General features: G+C 38.5%; 2 protein-coding genes across 2 annotated transcripts; one reads left to right on the top strand and one right to left on the bottom strand.

Annotated features, from left to right (window-relative positions):
- The first annotated feature begins 480 nt into the window (after window positions 1–480).
- tac1 (tachykinin precursor 1) lies at window positions 481–4,515 on the top strand. Its single transcript, XM_053334552.1, has 5 exons — window positions 481–594; window positions 1,752–1,854; window positions 1,960–1,983; window positions 4,302–4,358; window positions 4,469–4,515. Exons 1-5 carry the CDS (start codon window positions 481–483, stop codon window positions 4,513–4,515), a joined length of 345 nt encoding a protein of 114 aa, XP_053190527.1.
- A 669-nt stretch (window positions 4,516–5,184) lies between these two features.
- Window positions 5,185–21,363, bottom strand: asns (asparagine synthetase). The gene is made up of 12 exons (XM_053334012.1): window positions 21,288–21,363; window positions 19,879–20,134; window positions 17,246–17,483; window positions 16,964–17,149; window positions 15,027–15,128; window positions 13,670–13,797; window positions 13,431–13,557; window positions 12,324–12,430; window positions 12,092–12,192; window positions 10,804–10,885; window positions 10,554–10,709; window positions 5,185–6,904 (listed from the first exon to the last, which is right to left on the bottom strand). Exons 2-12 carry the CDS (start codon window positions 20,125–20,127, stop codon window positions 6,695–6,697), a joined length of 1,686 nt encoding a protein of 561 aa, XP_053189987.1. The 5' UTR covers window positions 20,128–20,134; window positions 21,288–21,363; the 3' UTR covers window positions 5,185–6,694.
- Between the last annotated feature and the right edge of the window lie 5,488 nt (window positions 21,364–26,851).

Genomic DNA, 26,851 nt, shown 5'->3' with positions numbered 1-26,851 from the left:
TCAGACTTACTTTAATATGGAGACTTTCCAATGACGCACATAGTTTACAGCTCGTGATAACAGAAGTGCTTTCACTGGCAACTGTAACTAATTGAAGTATCATTGGCGCGAGTAATCACACTACTGTAATGGCGTTACTAAGCAACCCTGCTTAGACCGCTATATAGGAGCGCATGCGAGGCTTTTCTGGACAGGAGGACGCACGAGACCCAAGAAGTAGCAACAGAGGCTGAGCGCGCGGAGAGCTTTGGAAACAGTGGCGCGAGAGCAAGGCACAGCGTTTTGACGCACGCACGCGCTATGGACTACTGTTAAACTGTAACGGAAGAAGCAGTGCGCGCACGGTAGAGCTACTCGTGCCTCAGACCTTTACTCATTTTGTTTTTTTGTTTGTTTCTTTGTTTTGTAATTGTAGCTGTTTATTGACAGATATTTTTCATATAACGACTTATTTATCTGAAGAAAACTGCGTTTGGCATCATGAAGTTGCTGCTTTTTCCAGTTTTAATGGCTCTTTTTGCCGTCGCCCAAGTATTTTGCGAGAGCGACCCAAAAGAAGAGGCTGACTACTGGACGAACAGCCATCAAATACAGGTAGATTATCTTTACTAGAAAACTTCTCTATTCATAAATGCCACTTTATGATTATTATGTGTCTAGTCTGTACGAGTTATTTTCTTTTCTTGAATTAAACTTGTGTAAATCTGCAGCTACTTTAATTAAGTTTCTTTTACCAAAATATGTATATTGTGATAAAACTGACAGCATCTTTTTAAATTAGGGAAGTCCTTTTACTGAAATAAAGTTAATCCCAGCATCGAATTACACAGCAGAATATTTACTATAGTAAAACCTGTCTAAATCTGTCTAAAGTGTTGTGTATTTCTGTAAAAAAAACTAGAGCAATAATAATGAGATAAAGTATTACACCTGTCAGCTTTTATGGGACATTGATCCAGATGTTTCATATTAGGACTTTGTTTTTTTTTTTCCTTTTTCCTTTTTTTTATTCCTCTTACAATTAGCTATATTTTTAATAGAACATAATTTGGTTGGTACTAAGTAATAATAGTTAGGTGTTAAACGAATTGATGGCAGTTCTCTGACTGAAAAAAAGCTCAACCTGCAAGTTTCAGCTTCAGCCTTTTAGACTTTATGGTGATTTTTCTTAAAACTGGAAACAAAATCTGCCTGTGAGTTTTTTTAATCATTCTCCAAAATCAGTGCAAATATGTTGAGATATAAACAATACAGCAAATCACTGCAGTGTTATATTATCAGTGAAATATTGTATTTTTTTAATTCTGGCAACAAGTTTTTGTTTTTGTAATAGTAACAGGTGATAAAAAATAAGATTTTAGGACTGAGGAACACCCAACATGAAGATGGAGATGGTTGTGTCAGAGCAGAACAGCCAATAGGAAATGAAATGTGCGCAGTGTATGAGGAGCTGAAGCCCAGACCTCCATTGATATGAAACGCACGTCCTGTGTTTGACATTGCGATTTGGAAAAGTGCCAAACCGCTCCACCAATACCATAAAAACCGTAGGCTGGAGCCATTCTGCAGATGAATGACCATCCAATAAATCACAGACAGAGACATTAGCCCCCCAGGTTCACATCTCAGACTGTCAGACTAATGCATACTGTAGAAATATGTCCTGAGATGGAAATAGAAAGTTCAGAATTCAATGCATTTATTGGTGATCGTGTATGTGTCTCACTTTGAGTTTCTTGCCCCCCTGCCAGGACGGCTGGCTTTCCAACGACCCATTCAGAGAAATCCTCCTGAGGATGACAAGAAAGCCGCGGCCACATCAGTTCATCGGTCTGATGGGGAAACGCTCTATGGGTAACGCCTCATTTCTCATGGCAGACAGTTTTTATTTCCCTCTGCTGGTTTGCTTTCTTCATTTTGTCTTCTCTTTGTACTTTTGTCCTGCAGCAGCAGCAGCAGCAAATGCACAGATCACCCGCAAGAGTAAGTATAGTCACTCATTGGTCCTTTTAGTCTCCTGATTGAGCCTTAAAAGTCAGTAAGAAAGGAACCTTCCCTGTCCCCAAAATAAAACAATTACGCCGACATCATTTAAATTAGCTGGAAAACAGTAGAAGAGTTCTGACTGATGGTTCAATATGATCATTTATTAGATAAGCGTCACCACTACAGGAAACATTTGTCCTCATTACATCATTCCTCATTTCTGGTCATTTTTTGGCTTCATCTTTCATTGTGCAGTGAAAATCATATCTGCATATCCGATGAGTTGTCCTGTACAGAGCCATAACCAGGATTTTAGAAATAATGACATCACCAGTCCCTGCTGACACCCACAACCCGCCCTCACACCCTCCCACCCATACACCTATACACCAAGAGATTGATTATTTAGTTGGATTTTTCTTACTGAAACTGAAACTGTCAATTCTGCCACTCAACATACTTAATTATTATGATTATTTTTGCCTTGTCAAAATCTAGAATCTTGTTGTCAAATGTAGCAAAATAATCCACCTTGAAAATATCACCACTATGTGTAAGTTTAGAATGTAGATGTAAACTCCCTCCAGGTCGCTAAAATCTCTCTAATTTTCTATAAAAACATACAGAGGCTGTGACGTCAACGTCCTCAAGCTACGTCTCTGCTCCTCTGTCTCAGGCTTAAATTAGAGGCTCGAAAAGCTCACTGAATTATCTGAAAATGCTTTGAACAAAATAAAAGCTCTGTCTTATTTCATGAAAAGTTGACTTTTTGAAATATAAAGATTTTCTCTTTAGATTTTTATAAATCTCTCTTCTTCTAACATTATATTTGATCAAATATTGTTTTCTTCATAAGTAGCATTTATAACAACATTAAATATTTGACAAAAAAGCAGACATTTTTGGCAGTATATATATGTTCCTCCAGTATTACAGACATGAAATGACAGTGGATTAGGTCAGTCAGTTGTTGCCAGCATTGTATCTACACAATGAGAAAAACCAAACCCTGTCGTATTTCGCCCACTATATTAGTCATTGAATATTTATATTTAACAACAAAAAAGAGTGTGTAATTGAAAGGAGCGCACGGTTACACAGGGTTTAATTAATTGACAGCAAGCACAGATAACTGTCAGTCACTGTTTTTTGCTTTTCTTTTGAACACTGGGCAAAATTTAATTTGTCAGTGTGGATGGTGGTCCAGAGCAGAAGTCTGTGTGTGACAAAGAGAAGAGAGATAAAGAGCATAGAAGGGGAAAAAAAGAATGAGGAGGAGGGGATTTTCCCTTTTTCTCTGTCAGGGGTTTGTTTTGTCTAAATTAGTCACCCACTCTGTGATGCAACACAGCACAGTATAGAATAAGTAAGTATACATCCATCTAATTTATTCCTCTTATGCAGTCATGACTATAAGTCACTCATTATTAGGGTGAGGCAGAGTGCTGGGATCAATGCCCCAAGGACATCTGAGAGTTAAATTGGATTGTTTACGCTTGTGATGGATAGATGGAGCTACGCTTTTCCCCCTCACTTCTAACAGGAATGCCTTCTGTCCTTACACCACACATAAAACATCAACATAAAGCAACACTTCTCCAGTAGGTCAGGATTTAGACTGGAGTGGCATATTTTATATATCAGTATGATGCAAATATTGATATATGTCTGTAATGTAAAATATTCCCAAGAGGAACCCCAATCCAATACAGACCCCCCCCTCCCTCCCAACTCCCCCATGATCATATTATAATCCATTACTGAGATTGACAGATGCAACTGTCCATCAAATTTACATCTGGAGGAGTGTTTCCCCAACAAAGAATCACGTGATCAAAGCAGATAAAAGCAGGAAAATGGTTTGGATTCATTTTTTTCAGACTTAATTCAAGTGAGGCTTTCTTTCTTTTGAATAAGTAGTTGATATAACCTCTACATCTTCAAATGAACAACCTGAGAAAGAATAATCAGTCTTTGGTTGAAGTGGTCACGATTTTCAGAAGAGTTAGAGAGGTTGGGAAGCACTGGAGCAGATTTAGGTGGAGGAAAAACATACATTTAAGTATAATACAGGGATTTGGTATCACAATTAAATGAATGAATACAATTTGAAAAGAAAAGATTTTTAAAAACTGATGTTTTTCAGAGGCTATTTTCTTAGGTGGGTTGCAAGGGTGGACTTGAACTTGTGACCTCAGTATTTCTAAAATACTGGTTCTGACCCTGGTTTCAGCCTAATGATACCTTTGTTTTGGATTTTGTTGTTACGCTGTTCTCTGTGAACTATTTCAAATGAGAATGTCTTTTCTTTGAAGGGCATAAAGTCAACTCTTTTGTTGGACTGATGGGGAAAAGGAGCCAAGAGGAGCCAGGTAATTGAATTTGGTAACTGTCCTCATGTTATCAGCCATGTTTTTAATGAGATAAACTTGATGTGTGGTAATTGTAAAGCTCTCTGTCTAACAACCATTTCTATCTGCAGATTCCTACGAGTGGAGCACAATACAGACGTACGACAAGCGCCGCTAAACCGGTCACCTCTTCACCTGCCTGCTTCTCATCTAGCCATTCCTCATCCATGGGATGGTTATTCTACGCTGGTTTTGTTTTCTCCAAACTGTGTATAGCTGTTAGTCAAATAAAAATGATTCTGTTTCCACATTGTAGTGATGTAGCAGTGCTGTACCTGTGCCAGTTTCATTTGTCCCAGCAGAAGGTAGAAAGGGGCAAGAGGAGGGAGGGGGGGGTGGTGATGTCATAGTTAATGTTAGTGGTTTCTGTGACCGTTCTAGACTGTCTGCCATGCCACAAAGACTAAATGTTGTTGTGGACCATCAAAGCAAGGCTATACCTCGGGGTATGCTGAAAATTGCACTGCCAAAGTCACTGTATAGTGCCTCATAACTGTTCAATTGCAATTGATTGTTCTTAAAAGTACAACACACTGGGACAGGTTCTCATTTCGGCTTTCAAGTGAACTTCAGAAAAGCTGTCCTGATCTCCACCTGGACATACGGTGTGAAATGACAGATACCTGTGTGTTATAGTGGTTTGACAAATATTAAAATTATTTTCTTTACTGGTTGAACTTCAGCTCGCAAACTGTGGATTCCTTGTGATTTGTGTGCATGTAAGTGTGTGAGGTAAGGGTGCCATCTAGTGGATGATAAAGGTACTGCATGAAAAACACAAACTACATTTCAGTGTTGAGAAGATGAATTTATTTGAACAGTTCTTAGAATGAAACAATTACAAGAGAGCAAGTCAGACAGATAATGGTTATGATAGGGAGTAGACAAAGTAGTTTATGGCGAATTGCAGTATATTGTTAGGTATTATTTTTTTAATCCACTGTTTATTGTTCACTCCTAAATTCAACACTTGGAAGATGTTGGCCATACAGATAAAGCATCACTGTATATTGAACTTTTTATTTTAATATTAAAAAAATCACTACAAAAGTTAAATTAAGTTGCAAATCCTGATGGGACAATCCAACAGCTAGTAAATTTCTTTCAGTCCGACCCTAAGTCAAACATTATCTTGTGCACACACAACAAGTACCTAGCTAGTACAAGCCAGACCCAGTTCCCAGTGATAAACCAAGCAAACATGTGCTTTACACCAAATGCATATTATACTAATCGACAAGCTGTATCAGCCTTTTTGGTAGTAGCACCTATATACACACACAAACCAACAAATAAAACATCTGGGCAAATATTCAAGTCATTTCACTCATAATTTTACTGGGGCTTATATTAGATTTTTTATGAAAATAAATAATATGACGCCACAGAAAAGCCAGTTTAACAGCATGTAGAGTCAGAATAATATTTTACCTGGTTAAGTAGCTCAAGGTAGACGGACAACCCTGGAAAGTCTTGTGGTACCCAAAAAAGAGGACCAGGTGTTTGCTGTGATGGATTACCTTTCACAAGTTAAGTTTCAAAGTCTCTGCAGGTTAATTTTCATTTGGTAGCCTAATAAAATTAAGTGAAACAAATGGCTGCCTAGAAGGTAGAAAGTAAAAGCACAGTTTATGAAAGAAAGGCTGATAATTTAAAATAAAAAAGAAAGGGTAAGGAAATGAGCCAAAACATAAAACCAACCATGTAGTCCTTTAAAGGAATAGTGTGTAGAATTTTGTGGCATCTAGCAGAATGAATTTGGCAGAAATGGAATCTAATGTTCAGAATTAGTGACTAATTAAATGACAGCAATACTTGTAATGAGTGCTTTATATCTTTACACCAGCATATTTCTAATGTAGTGCAGAACAGACAAACTAACTTGGTTGCAATCTACAATCTCGCCACTAGATGCCACTATATCCCACACACTGGTCATTTAAATAAAATGAAAATATCACCGACACTTCAGCTCGCCCTGATGTTTGTTGACCAGATTGTGTTGAAGTATTTATTGTTCTTTGACAGACTTTAATGGAGTTTGTTAGATTTAGCTGTAAACCAATGACTGATGAAAGCTTTCAGTCACCTGCACAAAGCAAAATGAGTAACGAGTACATAGAACTCCTTTTACAGTACAGCTACAAATGAACTCCATCACAGTCTGACAAACTCATACAGGGTGACACAAGTGATGCATCAAAATAATTCCAATTTAAATAGGACAGGGATACAAAATGACACGTAGCAGAGAAGTGGTGACTGACAGACGCAGACCCCACAGCTGTTCCAGTCCATTACTGGTCTTTATCAGGTTTATAGATAGCCAGCGTGCGGGCTGATGGGTCGGTGGCGTTGGTCCAGCGTGGCATCCAGTAGTGGGAGAGCCACTCGGCCCGGCCGGGGAAGTTCTTCTCAAACACTTGTCTGAAGTAGTAGGCCTCTTTGGTGAGAGGAGGGTTGTGAGGGAAGGTCTTGTGAGCTTTCTCCATCTGGGTGTCGTTGACCTGAGAGGAGACAGAGCGGGTCAGATACTGTGGGACTACAGGTCAGAGTGTGTTGTCCAGAAAATAGCAAGAAAAAAAATTAACAGTGCAGCATATTTAAAGTTTTCTTGATATTGTCAGCATAAAAATGTATATTATATACGTTCAAGTAATAACTATTAAGTGCTGTTTCTACATTATATGCATTCAAATTTATTTCTGTAAACACTACAATAAAAAATGGGTGACCTCCATCTACTGATGAAGATAATATATGACTTAACGGTTCAGAACAGCAAGTGAATTGACCTCAAAGTGTGATTGTTTTGTCATAAAAAAAGAAAAGCAAGTTTGTATGTTTTGTGAGTAGCTTTGGCTCAGGAAGCAGAGCCGTCGTCCACCAATCAGAAGGTTTGATTCCTGGCTCCTTCAGTCTACATGTTGATGTGTCCTTGGGCAAGACACTTAACCCCAAATTGCTCCCGTTGCTGTGCCAACGGTTTATAAATGTGTATGAATGGTTAGTGTCCTCCTGATGAGCAGGTTGGCACCCTGTGTGGTAGCTCCTGCCATCAATGTATGAATGTGTCAATGAGACGTAGTGTAAAAGTGCTTTGAGTGGTCATAATGACTAGAAAAGTGCTATTTAAGTACAGTCCATTTACCATAAAAACAAAATGAGAATATGCGAAAGATGGAGAAATGGATGGACAGGTAAACTGAGTCACTTCCTTAAAGTACGAAGCCATCTGCCATAATCTGAAATGTACCATGTTTGACTGTCTGTATCGGTATTGTGAGACTTCATTATACACAAATGTTCCTGTCTCATTTTATCTCCATCCTCATACAGTCGAAGTGATACATGAGCATGTCACATCTGTAAGTAAATCTGTTGGGACCCAGTCTGACATTCTGGAGGATGAACATTTGAATTCAGCTGTAACCCTTCAAAGAGTCTCACCATTTGTTTATTTGTTTTTTAAATCAATGGAGTGAAGTGTATCCCTTTGTTTCAGGGTTCATTTTGATTCTCTCTTTAAGCTTTTGACAAGTTTGGTCGTTTCAGACTGTAGTTTTGGATGCTACCACTATGACTCTCCACTGTGTACTCCGCTTGGTTGAAAATCCACTACTGAAGTCAGTAAATAGTCCCTATTCACACAGTGGTCATTTTCCTATGCTGTCACACTCAAGGGGAAGCTGTCAAGTAAAGTCTTTGTGAGAATGACATGATGGTCTCTTGAACTTCATTTCTATATGGAGAATTGAACTGATAAGGAATAGATTTTAGCAGATCCTCTGGATTCATGCAAATCCACTGATACACTACCAATGTTACTGAGAAAAACACATAAAACAGCTTGCAAGATAATTCAATCTGTATGTACATAGCTATGTGTAAGTTAATCAGAGATACTAGTTAAAAAATGAAACAAAACCAGTTGATGCATCATGGCAGACAGGCTGGAAATAAAGCTACTAATCTTAATAATCCCAATTCACTCAACAGTTCATAAAAACTTGATAAAACTCTGCTGCTGTCACATTCAGTCCATCTATCAGTCAATCTGTCAGGTTTGATCATGTATGTGAGAAAATGCTCTCAGAAAATGGCAGTAACATCAAATCGGAATATTTTCTGAATGGATTTCAGCATACAGTAAGCTGCCATATTACTGTATAACTGATGCAGGTTAACCATGACACCATGTAAAGTTGGTTACTTTAATGTTTGCACAAGCCAATTAATTGGTTTATCATCTGACAGCTGACCTCCATTTATTAGTAGTTGTGTCACTTGTGGCTGAGAAGCATCCTAGAAGGCTTGGAAGTTTTGTCATGTCTTCCAGGCTCTTGTTGTATTTTAGTGTCCCCATATAGAGACAAAGACATGATGCAATACTGCCACATTATCTGGGAGCCTTGCTCTTAGCTCATTTGCTAAGGAGATGGTATAGCTTACACAATCCTCCTCAGAGAGATGTTGCCTTGGACTCAAATGTATAGCCAAGCATAGTAGAGATGTGTCTTTCTGTTGGCTCTTTGAGTATGTCAGTTTTAACCATTGGGTTAATGACTTCTCTGCAGACAAACTTTATAAGTCTCATTAAACAGTCAAGCAGCTTAAGCAGATCCATCTGTTCCCCTCAAAAGTCTTAACAGCAGACTGCAACTCCAGTGATCCCCCTGTAATTGTACAAGCCTGTCAGGCAAAAAGACATCTCTTTTTTTTTTTAAAGCCAAAAATACCTTCAAGTATCCATTCATTTGGAAATTAACAGTGTTCGTGGCTTCTCTGTGCAGCATTGTTCTAAGATGTGAGTCCACCTCTGTGTCGTTGCCAGAGAAACTCTAATGTAATGTAGCTTCTTTAAAAAGGAACAGAGCAGTGTGTAATGTGTGTGTAATGAGTGTGAGAGAGCGAGCAGCAGAAAAGTGACGGTGAATGTGAGTGAAGCAGTGAGAATGGAGAAACGTCTCTGCTGAGTCTCCCTTTTGAGGCCACACTTGGTGCTTTTATCAAGAAAGAGGCTGTATTTGCTGTCCTCAGTATCAGGAACCACTCCCTTTTTTCTTTTAAGCTTTATTTTGGGTTTTTTGCCTTTAGGTAGTATGTGACAGAGATGCCGACAGGAAACAGAGAGAAGGGAATGACCTGCAGCATAGGTCCCTGGCTGGATTCGAACCATGCCATTATGTGGCATGCGCTTTAACCACTGACCACCAGGGCGCTCCAGGAACCAGTCCTTTAAGAGAATACCGTGCCAGCGCACTATTAATTAGAGCCTACCGATATTATCAGCCAATATTGGCCTGTCACAGATATTGGTATCCATGTTTATTCCAAATTAATTAAATTGAAATTAATTATTTTTTTAAGACATATATAGGGCCACATTTTATGTATATTTAATCCTTTTTCCTAACTGAAGTTTAATTTATACATATTCAATTCCCTGAGTAGTTTACTGTTTCAGTGCACTGATGCCATTTTATAAAAATTAAGTTTATTCTTAAACTGTTCATTCATTCTTAAACATCATGGCCTCCATTACGTATCTTTTGCACAAGTGATAGATAAACACACAAAATGTGGTTATGTACATGTCCTGTATATAGAAGATCATTGGCCATGTGAAGTCTTTTATTCCCGGTATCGGCATCAGTCCCAAAGATCCCGTATTGGTCGGGCTCTACTATTAATCATTTCAATACACTTTGTATGGCTCAGTTTTCCATGCCTGACCAGTCAGGAGAGAATGGAACAATGCTGTGAAGCAGACATTGTTGCCTCTGTTTCAAAGAGTCAGTGTTATTGTAGATTTTGCTTGTGTGGACTTTTCAGTGTGGAATGTCAGGAAACTTGGCACAGAACTCGGAGCGTATTTACAATTGTATTATGTGAATAGTTTAATAAAGTTTATTATTATGTTTTCCAATGAATAAATGATCTGAATTCAGAGAGTTCCGGAATTAACTAAACCTCTGTGTGACAGTGAAAGATTAGAGTGATAATAGTCAAACTATCTAATTAAATTGTTTAAATTAAAACAAAGGAGGAGAAAACAGTCCATTTATATTGAAATAAATATAAATGTAGGTTATAATAATCTACATGAGCTTATCTGTGTGTGTTGTGTGATGTGTGTGTTATTGCTCAACGTACCACAGATTCTAGATGCTCCTGCAGGCAGGTGTACCAGGACTTCTTCACTGACATCATACCATCACTGAAGGCTTCCTTACGTCTCCACAGGATCTCATCAGGGATCAAGTTCAGACCTTTGAAAGCATCTCTCAACAGATGCTTCTCCACTCCATTCTGAATTACACACACAAAAACACTGTTATTACAAGGCAATGCTAGTAAACTAACCAAAAGGTGACTCGACTGTTTTGAGTACAAATGAACTGACCTTAGGAACCCTCATCTCCTCAGGCAGGGAGAGGTAGTACGCTGTGAATCTGTGGTCCAGGAAAGGTACTCTGAGTTCCAGACTGAATGAAGAAAAAAAAAAAAAAAGGAACTTCAGATGAGTTGATAAGAAAAAAGTATGACACAAACCCAAAATATATAGTATTATAGTATTAATCAGTGATGACAATTTCATTGTTCCAAATTAAAAAAAAAAAAATGTTCTTCCTCGCTCATCAAATCCAGTATTACCTTGTTACTTTTCGTGGCTTTCACTCCTGCAGTTGGTTATTAAGCTTTAATTAATCAATCACATAACTGCTCTATCATAATACATTATTAATTTAACTGTTGATTGTTTCCAACCAATTTGTTGTTTAAGATCACTTTATCTTTTACTTCTGACACTTGATTTCCTTTTAGTGGTTCAATTAATCAAGACTGCTAAAATTGAACATTCCAGTTCAGTCGAACTAATTAACATTAATTGTCAGCTGATGTCACTGAAACAAGTGGTGCAGTAGTTACAATGCAGTGGTTGCGATGCAGTGATTATAATGCAGTGGTTGTGATGCAGTGGTTGTGATGCAGTGGTTGCGATGCAGTGGTTGCGATGCAGTGGTTACAATGCAGTGGTTGCGATGCAGTAGTTACAATGCAGTGGTTGTGATGCAGTGGTTGCGATGCAGTAGTTACAATGCAGTGGTTGTGATGCAGTGGTTGCGATGCAGTGGTTGTGATGCAGTAGTTACAATGCAGTGGTTGTGATGCAGTGGTTGCGATGCAGTGGTTGCGATGCAGTAGTTACAATGCAGTGGTTGCGATGCAGTGATTATAATGCAGTGGTTGCGATGCAGTGGTTGCGATGCAGTGGTTGCGATGCAGTGGTTGCGATGCAGTGGTTATGATGCAGTGGTTGTGATGCAGTGGTTATAAAGCAGGAAAATGATCTGTCTGATCCACAATGGTCTGAGTAGAGGATGATACTGCATGGCTCATGCAGCGGGCGCACGTACACACTTTGAACTTAAAAGTTGGAAGGAACATTTGTTACACACTGTGTCACTCCCAAAGGCTTGTATTTAAAAAAGACAGCTTGATAACAGTTTGTAGTGCACATTACTGCTCTCCACTGATATGACTGTGTGTGTGCATAACGGGTTGACCTGACAGTGGGTCACTGAACACTTTCAATACTGAATGAGTCAAAAAAAACTCGGGTCAGACTTCACACAGCCAGTGGGCTAGTGATTGTAATGCAGTGGTTGGGATGAGGTGGATAGTGTTACCCGTGTGCAGCAGTGGTGCGATCAGCACGGAGGACATCAAACAGGTAGAGTTCCTTCATCAGGCGAACACTGTCCTCTGCTGCTGTTTTGGGATTTGGAGCCTGGATGAGGAACATATTATGTTAGTTCAAGAAAAAGATTCCAAATAATGCTGACCACATTCCCTGAAATAAATTGAATTAATTATTTACAAAAATGATAATAGTTTGTGATGGATTAGAGGAGGACTTGCCTTGTGGAAGTAAATGTATCCCTGAGTCAGCTCATCTGAACCCTCTCCAGAGAAGATCACCACACTGTCCGTCTTCTCCCTGATGTACTTTGACACCAAGTACATACCTGCAGAAGAGGAAGCAGAAACACATTCAGTTACACAGAGATAGTCCATAGGAGTGATTGTAATGTATTGTGGATCCTTTAAAAAGGTAACAAAGGTTTTTGAAGAAATGTTTAATTGAATGTTGTGCTGCACACCAGTCAACCAATGGCTTCACTCCTATCTACATACACTGCAGTAGGGCTGAGCAATATAAACCATATATACACTTAATATGTACACTCTTTGCAATATAAAATTAAACCATAAGAAAAATAAAATCCCTCCCATATGTTGAACCTGCTGACCATTTCACTAATCTCTCTGGATTTCACTGTAATTCAAACGAGCCAAACAGGAGGAAGAGGAATGCAGTGATGCAGCATACCCAGACACATTTCTCACATCAGTGAGCACGTGAATCAGCAACAATGTGAAGTGCAGAGCCATATAATGTTTCCATGCAAATGCTTACAATCACTCTCTTCAAACAAAACAGCCTGTTCAGTGATATTTTACTTTAATGTACAGAAGTAGAAAATGCTTCTATTCAAGCACTTAACAGTATCATTACACCACCCTCTGTGTGTGTGTGCGTGTGTGTGTGTGTAAAACCTAATAGCCTACATCACTACCACTTTCTTTGGTACTCCTGTACAGTGTCACCCAGTATAACAGTGCTGCTTTATATCCATTTGTAAGGTTCATCATGTTGCTGCTGATTCAGCTCCATGTTCATTTTGAAGGCCAACTGTTTTTAATTTTTTTGTACAATATTGAAATGAAAGCAAATTATCATATATTTTTTATGAGGCTACAATCATGGTCATATTTCTTTATAACTAGTTTTATTTTAATTTCATAGATTAATTTTTGCTAGTTGGTCCAGTTGCAGTTTTAAATGATCGTTTTTGGTGTCTCTCTCTCACACACACACACACACACACACACACACACACACACACACACACACACACTCTCTATATGCCAAACGTTTCCTGTAAAGCTTCATTTTACACTCACCAACAGAGGCACGTATGGTGGTGATGTCATAGGTCTCCAGGTGGAAGATGACTTCCTCTACAGCCTGGATGCCTTCTTCTGCGGTGAAGTTCACCTCGTGGTGCTCGCTGCCGATGAAGGCGGCAACCTGAAAAATGCAAAAACAACCGACTTAAAAACAAACTAAGTTTTTTTATTTCTTCCACAATTGATTTAAATCAACTGTATTAAAAAGCTGAGAAATAGCAAAGTAAACTGACCTTGCGTGCAGCTATGATGTCAGGACTGTCCTCTGAGCCGATGGAGAATGTCTGGATGGGATACTGCAGCTTCTCCTCTTTGGCCAGTTTCACCAGTGTAGCAGCAACCAAACTAGAGTCCAGACCACCTGATACATGGACAACATGGAGGAAGTTCATTAATACAAACAAGTCTATTTCCAATCTCTTGCATCAGTAATGATTTCAAAGAAATAGCTAAATTCAGGCTTATCTAATGACAACATAACAGGTTAATGTGCTGCTTAATAAGAGCTAATTACATGATTGGACAGAATTGGCCTGTGTTTTATATTATATCATTATTATTATTATTCTTATTATAATGATAATAATAACAACAACAACAACAACAACAACAACAAGATATTTGATGTGTATACTTCTGCATAATTTAGCCTTCTGTTTTTTTTGGTTTGTTTTTTAGCTTTGGCATTACTTTAGCAATTTATGCCATTCAGATTAAGTCCAATTTTTCAAGTGTGTCTCTAAAAACAGTCACTGTTGCTTTATAAAGAGCTCCACTAAAAAGGTCTGGTTTACAGTCAGGAGTTAATAGTAATAATAACAAAATACAACACTTAAACTGTGTTGTACTGTTTCAGTTAGCGACTGAGCTAGCTGGTTTGTTAACGATAGCTAGTTGAAAAAAGATAGCGTGCAGGCTAACCGGTGGGCTGTTATGGCTAGCCGCTAGCGTGTGAATTCATTTCACAGTGACAGTGTTTGGTCTCACAGGGCAATGAAACCATGGTGTGTAATGTGAAAGGCATTTCTCTCTGTTAGCTCACACCCACTAGTTAGTGAGGAGGTGTTGGGACAAGAATCTGTTAGCTGTGATGTTACAAATGCAGCAGAGTCACTAGAAAATACTGACTGCTGAGTCATGTGGTAGAAAACAGCAAATGCTAACCTTTCATACATGAGGTAGAATAGCAGAGAAACTACAATAATATACTGTCTTTTTTGTTACCCAAGGCATTAATGTTACTTTATGTTGAAATAAAACAGGGGTGTCAAACACTTTCCTTCCTGTCTTTTTTTCCCTTCCAGTATTCTTTTCCAACCTTCCTTCCTTCCTTTTTCCTTCTTGACTTTCTATCTTCCTTCCTCCCTTCTTTTCTTTCTTCCTTCCATTTGTCCTTCCTCCCTTTCCCCCCCCCCCCCCCCATCTTTTTAATAATTCGGCCCACATGAGATCAAATTGGGCTGTATGTGGCGGTTGAATGAAAATGAGGTTGACATCCCTGAAATAAAGCGAGTTATTATCACAGAAGATGTAAACGTTAGTTAGCTAACGGTGCTGTTTCAGTATGTAAATGGAAGGAATGTTCATTACCTGACAGAAGACAACCGATTCTCCTGTGAGCCATGAGACGTTTCCTGACAGCATTCTCAAACAGGATTCTGATGTTGCTTTTCACCGTTTCCTCGTCAAAACCTGAAAACACATCACATTTAAAATAGTGTTGTAGAAAATGCTAATCAGCTAACGAAACAGACAAAGCCTGCGTCTCAAATCACACATTTCTGTTGGTACACCGTGTACACAGTACTTACTTGCAGTGCACATATTTCGACAGGTTAGTATTAGTATCAAACACGGCAAACACTTCAGGGAAATAATGATTAGCTAGTTAGCAATTTAGGGTTAGCATTATGATTTGTGGTACCAAATCATTACAGACGTCTAAATGAACCCAATAAACCTACTGATGGCTTATGTGTAACAACAGTAGAGTGGTACAAAAACACACGTATAGTTTACGTTTATGTGATGTGGCCATGTTCACTGTAGTTACAACGTCCTTGGCCGCCATTTCCTGTTTGAAAAGTGGTCTGTCCCCTCCTGCTATATAGTCAAGATGGTGACCGTTGAGGAGATCGTGAGAAGTGTCCATAGTTAGAAACTCAACTGTTTTGGGTGCACCATCCAGATACTCATAGTTCACTGCATTTCCCCATACTTCTCAGTGTGAACTAGGGCTGAACGATTTTAGGAAAAGATCTAATTGCGATTTTTCTGGCAGATATTGCGATTTCGATTTCATTCACGATTTCCTTCAAATCAAGCTTCAGTGCAATATTCACAATGTACAGTAACATTAAAACATTAAATGCTATTACTCTAATGCAAGGATGAAAACTAAAGACCAATGGCAGTTATTACAAATGAATAACTAAAAGAGTACTGCAAAAAATCCTTAATTGTGTTAATTTAAAAAAAAAAAAAAAAAAGTTAAATAGAATACAAAAAAATTCCAAAAAAACTAAACAATGTTAAATGACTAATAAGAAAAACAAAATTCAACAATTCCAATAAAGGACAAAAGGATCTTGCCCAACAGTCAAGTAGGTAGGTCAAGGTCAGTCTTTTATGGCTCAAGAGAGCTAGCTTATCAACATCTATAGCAGCAGTTAAGGTACTTTATTCAACCCTACTGTATATTAAGATGGTAATAAAATAAAACTCAAATATCTTTTTTTAAACAAAGGCTGACACTACAAGTCAGGGTGAAGTGCAGAACAAATAAAATCCCAAAAGTACTTAATCAACAATAATACCCGCTTCCCTGACATCTTTACATCACTCTTTACATTTTTTGTCAAGAAAGCCAGCATTTACACTCTGCATACAGCTGTGGGATGGCAACCTGGTTGAAGTAGGTGCGGGACACCTCTCTGTGTCTCCGCTGCTCTTATCATACGGAGTTACGGACTTTTTCGTCATGCACTCGTCATGCAAATGCTTGTGTTGATTTTTCAAGTGCTGGTACAAATTGGTTGTGTTTCCTCTGGATGTTGCAACTTTAGCGCGACAGGTTTTGCACAGTACCTGTTTCTGGTGCACGTCTGCAGCCTCAAACCCGAAACACTCTCAAATGACGGACGTGCTGGTTTTCTTGGGGATTAAATCCCTTAACTCCGCTTCTGGTCCAGCTGAAGCTATTTCTGAATAATTATAATTAAGGAGCCGGTTAATACTGATTGGTTAGCGTGACCTAGCATGCCGCTTCTGATTGGTGAGCTTGGCAGGATGGTAGGGAGACAGCATGTATGTGTAAAATAGTTGACACAACAGATCCTGGGTCAGTCAGGAGCGCTGCAAAAAACGCAGCTTTGGCGATCACATGATTGCGTTGTCTGAAATCGCAATTTCTATCAGAAAACGATAAATCGTTCAGCCCTAGTGTGAACGCACTAATGTAATCAAAATATGAAGTTTAAATACAGAAAAACCAGATTTGAGACACAATGTAAGTGATGAACACATACTTGTTGGTAGTCTCTCCGCCATGTCGTAGACAGCATGAGCAGGCTCTTTTGTGCAGCAGTGAAACGGCTCCATCTTAATAGACTTCACTTTGCCATTCTGCTTCAAATCAAAGACCTCGTAGTGCCCAGGGAGGAAGGGGACGATGTTGGCAGGGGTGGACATTGCATGGTTGATATCTATAAGACCTGAAATAAAATTTAAAAAACAAGTTAAGCAATGCAAAAACAAACAAAAAATAAGTGTTAAACATGTGATTTGATGATAAGAAACCAGCCGGTTACCTTTAGCTTCTGAGCAGACTGCCAGGAATCCATCGTCAGTGAGGAGTTTGAACAGAGGCCTCACGCCATACGTGTCTCTTCCCAGGAAGACTTTTCTGTTGGCAGTGTCCAGCAAAATGAAAGCGAAGACACCGTCCAGGAGGGAAGACATCTTCTCGATGCCGAAGCGATCATACAGATGGAGCAGAATCTCACCGTCCACTTTGGTCTGGTGATCGAAATCAAACTCCTTCTTCAGCTGGGAGAAAAGTGGAGAAATGTAGTGGTTATTTTAGGTTTCTTCACATAAACATTCTTACTTCTTTATCACTAAAAAAACATTTGAATAGACAAAATCTACATTATGGGCTTGAGTTCTCTCCAGTCAGTCTTTTTGCATTTGTGGAGCAAAATTAAATTATTTCAAATTCCCCCTTAATCCAATAGTGGATTCCTGTTGAACAAAAGCTGAACTGAGCATCAATGAAAGATAATCAGCCACGTGCAAAATATTTCTCGAGCTTGAGCAGCAGTCAGACGGGCATTGTCAAGGTCAGTGTGTCACAGAGTGAGGAGGATTGTTTGCCTGGGTGTAGTTACACTTCAAATCAGGGGCACAAAAGTCAAACTAGGGCTGGACGATTAATCGAATTTTAATCGCGATATCGATTTTGGCCTCCCGCGATTATAAAAACGTAATAATCGACATAAAACGATTATTGTTCCGCCCGGCGCGGCGCACCTGTGACATAAATCCAGCGCCCCCGTCTTTCCCAGTAAGTTCTGTGTCCCGCCCCTTATGTTAGACCCGCTGGAGGAACGGTGTGTTTCTGCGCAGATCTAAGAGATTTAAAGTGACAGAAAGGCCTTTGGTTGACAAGAAGAAAGGTAGGACTGGGACATCTTCACTGCTCTTAAGTTTCATGAAAAGTTTGGCGTGAGATCACACAGCTATCAGGACACTGCGCTCTCACACGCGCTGCATTGAGAGTCACACACACACACACACACACACACACACACACACACACACACACACAAGCGCCCGCAGTCACTCTCTAGCGCGCTCTCTTGCTCGTTCACTCCAGACTCCAGGAGATTGTGTCTCATGTGCGGTCGTCAGGGAGCAGCTATCAATATGCAGAGAGTTGGGATGTATGGATTACATAATATATTAATGTCTGTGCGGTGGGATCTATCACTTCTCAGCGTGAGAAATGACAGGTGTGGCCTGAGAGCGTGTGAACTGCTTGACACAGTGCACACGATCATGGTGTCACCATGGCAACATGATCAATTTATTTTTATTTATTGTTTTTACATATTGCTATTATTATTTACATTTATCATTATATATCATATATATTTTTCTTGATTCTAATTTATTTCTGGTTGTGCTGTTCAAATATATTTCAAGTTGAGTTCTGGTGGATCAATAAATGCTTATGTTTACAAATCTATGAATAATCGTCTTTTATAATCGCGATTTCAATATCGATCAAAATAATCGTGATTATGATTTTTGCCATAATCGTCCAGCCCTAAGTCAAACTAGCTGGTTTGGTGCTGTTCTGTGTGGTGAATGTGGGAACACAGTAAAGAGCGACTCCTGCCGTAGATGCAGTTTCTCTTTATGCTCTAACCCTCCTGTTGTCCTCCTGCTGACTGGGCAACTTTGGTCCTCCTGGGTCTCAATTTACCCGGTCTGGTTTGACTATTTATAAAACAGTGTTAGACCTTTTTAGTCAACTTCATTCTAACTTATTACCACAGCTTTTACACATATTATTGGAAATGATGGTTAATAGGCCTCATTTAAATGAAAGTGTACTTCATTTTTGATATAACACCTGTTGTCCTCCTGGCTCAAATGTGACCTGAGGACAACAGGGGGGCTGGACAAAGTTGTTTAAAAATGTGCCGATTCAGCAGTGAACTCAGACATATGGGCGATATGTCTGAATATTCATTTATCATATAAACACATGTCAGCAACATCACTGAACACCTGAATATGAGCTAAATAGAAGTGGACACAGTGGAATTCAGTGTGTTGCACAGATTGCATGTAACAATGTATTTTAGGGCTGGATGATGCAGAGTTTTATGTTTTCCTTTGTATTTATTGATTTTTAGTATGAGTCATTTATTACAGCTACTTTTTATCTACTTAGAAGCTGGACAGCATGCATTACTGCTGAATTATTTGGTACTGTGCAGCAGCAGCATTTTGTGTTCAAGGCAAATTTCCCTCAGTGATAAATTCTTTCTCTAAATCTTTTTATAAACAAGTTGTCAACCTCAACTCACTTTCTATCATTCTAACATGTATGGCAGTTTTCAGTTGTCCATCTGATGGAACAGATTGTGCTCACTGACTGCGTAACAGCTCCAGCTTCAAAAATCCCATCTTTTTTCCCCTACTTTTGTTTCCAGTACATACTGATTAAAGTGCTGTGTGCTTATGATCAGACAGCTGTGTTGTGGCTGAGCAGTCTGAGAGACACTCTGAGATCTGCAGCAGGTGTTGGCAGCACAAATGGTCACCTGAAGTGCAGTCTAAATATGGCGTTTTAGTGTCCAAACTGTGTGTGTTTGGAAAGCTTGACAAGACGGTGGGAATGGCTTCAGAGCAGCAGGTAGCATCTCCTTACCGTGAGATGGTTGTAAATCTCTCCGTTGTAGCAGAGCCACAAGAAGGGAAACTTCTTGATGCGCAGCGGCTGCATGCCATACAGCTGGTCCACGATAGCCAGGCGGTGGAAGCCAAAGCAGCAGTTGGTGAAGCCATTGACGTTCTCGAAGCGGAAGGCGTCAGGGCCCCTGTGAGCTATCTTCATGGCGCTGGTGCACTGAACTGACAGGCACTCATCACTGCCAAACAAGGCCCATATACCACACATGTCCAATCTGTGGAGAGAGAAGACACATGGACAAAAAGAGAGTGTTGGTTAGTAAGCAGTTTATCATCTGAAATGTAAAATAACTCATATTCAAACTAAATTAAGTCTAGCATCAAAAGCTACTTGTTTTTATCATTTGTGAAAGAATAAAACAATGTTAGATATTTGAGTTGTGAATTTTATGAAGCTTCCGTTAACCAAATTAGAATATAACACACACATATGCTCCATAGAGCAACACAGCCACATGAGAGTTTAAGGCAATAGTGCATAAATCTTACATCATGAACCTTAAACATGCACTGACAATTCCAGGCAGAGGAATGAGGAAATATCATCTCCTGCTCGCTTATGGGACATTTTTTTTAGTATCACACTGTTCCATTACAGATACATAAAAATTATAAATTCCCTGGTTCATTGAATGCAGCACGACTGATGACGATTGAACTTGATTTTCCGCTTCTAATCTAAGATCATTTTTGTATGAATGCCAACGCACGTGGTGACTGAAAGTAACCAATTATTAAATAAGAATTCTATCTTTTATTAAGTAAAGTAAGTTTTCTTGTAAATGAACTTTGTGTTTAAACGAATTCACGAAATGAATTCACCATATAAAAATGAGTTTCAGCAACATCACTGACCACCTGAATATGAGCTAAATAGAAGTGGACACAGTGCCAATCATTGTGTTGAACAGACTGCAGACTGAGCTTTTTAGGGCTAGGTGTACAGTTTCATGTAGCTAACGAAATAGTAAACGCCATTCTCCTGTATCGAGGGCACCTTCTACCAAACCGCATTAAAAAAATCTACAAATTAAACATTTGCTTTGATTATGGACAAACACTGTAACAGCTACTAATGTGGGATGGACTTTTCATAAATGAATGACTTTTATTCTTCAACTCGGCGTAAACCCAGCAGCACTTTTTTCCCCATTTAACAGACAAACTGCACCATCTTCTATTCTCCTTAAGTGTATTCTGTCTAGTCGGGCGGATGCTAACACGTGTACGTCAACCTTAAAACACCGGATAGGTTTGGTCTACTATAACATGCTGCTATACACCCAATTTTAACAAACATCCCATTATTTCGTAACTGGTCTACAGTCCTGTGTATATCATCCATGTAGATATAATGACTGAACTTACCTTGTCCTTTAAGACTTATGATTCCTGTAGAGAACGGCAGACCGTAGTCACTCCTCAGCAAAGATGAGCAGTAGTGATGAGGCGTCCCATTTAATATATATCCGGAATTATTCATTGATTTTTCACAATAAGAGAACACGCGCCTAGCGCCAAAAACACATAACCCGAAAATCTAAAATGAATGAAATATATCACTGATGACTTAAACCATATCGCAGTAAAACATTGTATTTGTTAGAATTGGTTATATTATTAATTGTAATGTTTCCTTGTACCACCAGCATCACATTTATTGAGGTCTTTATTTGTGACATGCTCCATCATTTTGAGTTACTTTGACTATAGACTGTATAAAAGAAAGACTTTGACCTAAAACACATGCAAGGTTCTTGGCGTGAAAAAGTGTGAGACGTGAGTTGGTAAAAAGTGATTTTATTGTGAAGGCTGAGTCGCTATTTTCTGTTTCCTGATCTTAACGCAGCATCCTGGCGCCGGCACGCAATAGCCGGTACTGTTGCATCAGTGCAATGGTTTCATCAGTGAACATTATCAGTTGAATTCACTGTTAAATCATGAGAACAACGAGCCTGCAGATTTTCCATCTCACACAGACATTTCAGCACTGATTTCAAGCGAGCCCCGTGATATCATGGTACACTTTTTTAATGTTTTAGTTTTAATTTGGTGTAGTACAAACTTACCACATGCAAGATTGCATCAACTGAGGAAGTGACTTCATGATATCTAATTGTACTTTGTGCACGTGCCCTTTTATGACTATGTGCGTGTTTATCTGATGTAGTAAAGAAATCACAATAAGATTCACTCCCTGATTATTAAATTGCAAGAGTAAGGACATGTTATGTTAACTGAATTATGTTCCAGTAAGGCGCATAAATGTATAAGTCTTAGTTCTACATTTGTATTTTATATTAACTTTATCACTCTGTAAGAAAGGCTTTGCTCTGGATTAGAGTTCATCCTGCCTGATCCATTCATCTTTAGGCTCGGGTCTGGTTCAGGTCTCCAAGTGTAATTGACACAAAATGTTCTTTCTTAATGTCTTTGACTTACAATTGATACTCAGTGCCTAGTGGGAAGAGAGAGAGAGAGAGTTAGGTGAATAGTCAGCAGTGAATAAGATAGATAGATAGATAGATAGATAGATAGATAGATAGATAGATAGATAGATAGATAGATAGATAGATAGATAAGATAGGTAGATAGATAGATTGCATAGTAATTATTACAAGCTCTGTTTGAACATGTTGTCCACCTAAAATTAAAATGTGCTATCATTACAATCACTCTATGTATGTGTGATCAGGGAATGAAGTAATGAGGCGGTTTTTCCAGTAGAGCTTCATTCATAAACATGTAAAAAGCAACTTCCTTTTTGATGTTTGTTAAAGGGGAGAGTCACACCTGTTCTTATAACAAGACAAGATAATAATCAATGAGGGAATTATTACTTGTGATAAAGCAAAGTGCATTGCGATAAAACAGAGTCGAGATGCTTTAAGCACACCAGTCTTGAATCTAGTAGAAGGGACACATAAATGTTTTCTATTAAAAAAAAAAAATCCAATTCTGATATTCAACTTACTTATCAGGTGTTCCACATGAGCCTTAAACATGAGTCTGTTATCCAGCTGTATTTGTAACATTTGATATTTTCTGAAATGGATAAGAAAGTAGAGTAATGATTAAAAATGGCTAGAAGACATATACAATGGTATCTGTATAAAAATGTACAGTACGTCATGAAGAGACAGGGACTCTATTGTATATGCTCAAAATATAGTTATCACGTGCTATTACAATGCAGGTTTTAGTCTACTAAACTTGAATTTTTCAGGTACATTTAACAGCTAGTCAAGTTTTTACAGACAGCTCTTTACTGTGCAAGAAACTCTGGAAAAACAGGATTCACAAGCCTCCACTTTATAAAGTATACCAAAAAATGTACTATCTGAAAATCTACTCTTACAGTATCATGTGTTTCTGACTTATTAGTACCTTAAATTATGCTCTTATTCTGAAGTGCAATAAATGATGGCGTTTGATGAAATAAACCAAAAAAACAGCAAGTCATTCCTGCTGGGATAAATGAGCTAACACCATAGCAGCAATACATGTGTGGGTTCTGTTAATGGCCTTATTGATCATGATTTATGTTGTCTCAGTGGTGGTGAATAACTAGGTTTATTATGTTTAATATTGATTTTTATTAATTATGTATTATATTTATTACACCCAAAAATATGACCTCCACCTTATTAACCACCGTAAGTGTAATAAACAAGAGTGGAAATTGGTTGGTTAATAAATGGCTGATTGGAAGATGATTAACAGAGGAGGAAATAGGAAGAAAAAAACATTTATTTAAATGGAAGCATGTGAGAAGTTATTTGGTGGAGCTGGCTGGGGTTCTCTAACACCCGTCTGAAGTAGTAGGCCTCTTTAGCATACTGTATGACCATGATGGTGATGAAGTTAAATGTATATATTGATCGGTCGACATATCAAGCTAAATATCACACTTAAATGAAATTACATGAATGAAATGGGCAGACAGGACCAAATAAAGACAGAGAGGCCGCCTGCTCCAGGAGTGAAGAATTTTATAATATTTCTAATCGATGCCAAAACAATACACCATTTTCACAATATACATTTTGGAATATCACAGTAGAAAAAGCACAGGTGAAAGCTGGCTGAATTCCATTTAGTTGCTTCAGTTTCAGGGTACTGTCACACTGCTTTGGCTTACTGGGACACTGTAGCCCCTGCTAATGTTATAATGAACATCTATACTTTTCCTACTACATTTACTTAGAAAAATGTCTACTGTAAAAAAGGCTTATTGTGCCGTATTTGCCAAGAGACAGTTGCTGCGGCTAAGGAATCCAATGTAAAGAGACAGTCAGGCTAAGCTTGATAAAACTACAATGATGTTTCTCTGAAGGGCTTTTAAAACTGTGAATAGTGTAGGTATTAAAAGGGATGCTTGATGGAACATTTTTAAAATATCAGTTTACTCTGTTTCTGTATGACAGTTTCATTGTTGTGATGGGGAATTGCTATTTTATGTTAATGGTTGAGACTTTGCATATTTACACAAAATATGAGCCTAGCTTTAACAAGAGACCATAAACATAATATAGCCTCTATGTCGTATAGGTGGTTGTTACAGAATTTCTAATGTCAGGCCAACACCAAAGGGTGCTTTCTCCCTCCAAAGAATCTCATCAGGGATCAGATTTAGACCTCTGAAGGATTCTCACAGGTATTTCTCTACTCCGCTCGGGTTACATAGTACACAGCACTGTTGCAAAATCATGATTCACTTCTTGAGTTACATCTCTGCACAAAGGAGGAGATTGCACAGACTGCAAACTAAAGCATTATGATACAACTGACCTTTTTTCATGAGTCTTTATCTGCTCAGGCAAGGAAAGGTAATACACTGTGTATAGGTGGTGCAGGATGGTTGGTTTGAGCTCCAGACTGAAACAATACAACATAAAACACTCTGGGAGGAAATTAGAGAGGTGGCAAGCTGACTGTTGAACACATGAATAGCAAAATGTAACCTAGAAAAAATGTTTCTTTTTATGTGCATTGTTGCTGAATCATTGTATTGTTAATGCAGACCATGTACAGCCTTTTGATACAGATACATTCTTTGTTAGTTGTCCAGTGAACTCAGCTCACCCTATGCACAGTTGCACTGAATCAAACTGAGCTAACACACAGGATGTATTTGTTCATGTTCTTCTAACCACCACCATATGACTCTTAATGCAACCACTAAGTGGCGCCAAAGGACTATGATGAAAGATGCAATTGTGATTCCACTTCTTTGAAGCAGAAGTTGAAATATATTCAACCCTAAAAGTCAGTGAAAAACCCTCATAGAAGGGTCAAGAGATCAACTAGTGTAGGAATAGTATTTCTTTATGACCATATATGCCAGAAGGACAGCACACAGGTGCGGACCAATGCAGCATGACAACACTGCCCTCTAATGGCTAGTCAGATCAACACATTAAAGAGACATATAATAGGGTCTGTTCGAAACCGCATACTTTCCTACTACTCGTACTAACTCTGACGTCATTTGAAGTATGTAGTGTGTTTCAACTGCGTAGTATGTGATTTAGAGTATGTGAGAAGTTTCCGGATGGTTTACTAGATTCACCAGAAATTCATAGTATAAAGAGTATTGGAAACAAGTGTGGAAAACAAACTAATACTGAGCACATAGTTTAAGAGCACCATTTGTAACATGTATAATATATAAAAGAAATACATCAAATGATCACTATTTAAATCTCTCTCATAGTGGTTACCTTTATCTGAAAAAATACTGATGAAAATGGATGGAAGAAAAAACCGTCCAATATAGTTTCAACACAAATAGCTCTTCCCTGCTCATCCTTAAATTGTTCAAAAATATTAATATTTAAATGTTTAAATACATAAAAACTATGCACTGTGTTTCCGAGGCAGTTTTTTCACTGGATATTTCTAATTCTGTCAAATAGGTTTGTTTTTATTTTCCCTTTGAAATATACCAGACATCTACTATGTCTTACTGGGATTTGAGAACCATTTCTATGCTGTGTAACCACTTTCAGTATCTTATTTGCCAGAGGGAGATACTGAAGAAAGTTTCAGGCCTGTTCATTATGTCATTTTAATATCATCCCAAGTACAATGAACATGTTGTGTAAGAGACAGAAAGAAGAGGACAAAAGAAAGAAGAGGAAGAAAAACCCAAAGAAGCAAAACATGCTCACAACCCCTCCAAACCCTCCTTCCAACCCAAACTGACCTAATGTGAAGGAATATTTAAATATTCCTTCCACCCCCTGTGGGCAGTAGGCACGTGAACTCTACTCCGATTCCCTGACTGCTATGCCACGTGAGTGCCCATTTCCCCACATCTCTTCAATCATTCACAGGCCATATTTCGTGGCACCATTTCTGTCCTCATTTTATTGCTGGGGGAAAAATAATTATAGCTCATATTGTCTAGGATATAATAATGTCTTAAGGCCTGTACAACCATATGCAAAAAGGGAAGAAAACAATCTGTGGGCATGATGCATTGAGACAGTTTTGTTCTGGGAAGACAGTGTGTCTCAGGGTCTTAGTAGTTCATATTGGTCTAATTATTCTGCTCATGTCTTGTCTCCCTGGTGATGAACTCCACAACTTTTTTGTGTTGCCTGACGAAAACATCATATGACTTGCCCTATCAAGCACTGATGTCATAATTTTTGTCAAATTCTTACATCTGTAATTATTTTTATATTATATCCAAAACTATGAAAATAACACAGAATTTGTTCTATCCTTAAAGCCTTAGTTAAGAATAATCAAACTTGGGACCTTGTAACCAACTCCTGCTGTCATGTTACTGTCTTTTCTTCCTGCCTCTTCATTTCCCCTTTCAAACCCATAAAGGAAATGTAAATGTCAAGGATCAACACTTTGTTCTAATGTCTGCAGCTGTGGCAACAGCAGTTGTCTGGCCCAAAGTCTTCAAAGTTCAG

This window comes from Scomber japonicus, chromosome 15 (genome assembly GCF_027409825.1).
Source record: "Scomber japonicus isolate fScoJap1 chromosome 15, fScoJap1.pri, whole genome shotgun sequence".
NCBI lineage: Eukaryota > Metazoa > Chordata > Actinopteri > Scombriformes > Scombridae > Scomber > Scomber japonicus.
Note: the sequence above shows the minus strand (reverse complement) of the source record. Positions and strands in the feature narration are given on the sequence as shown.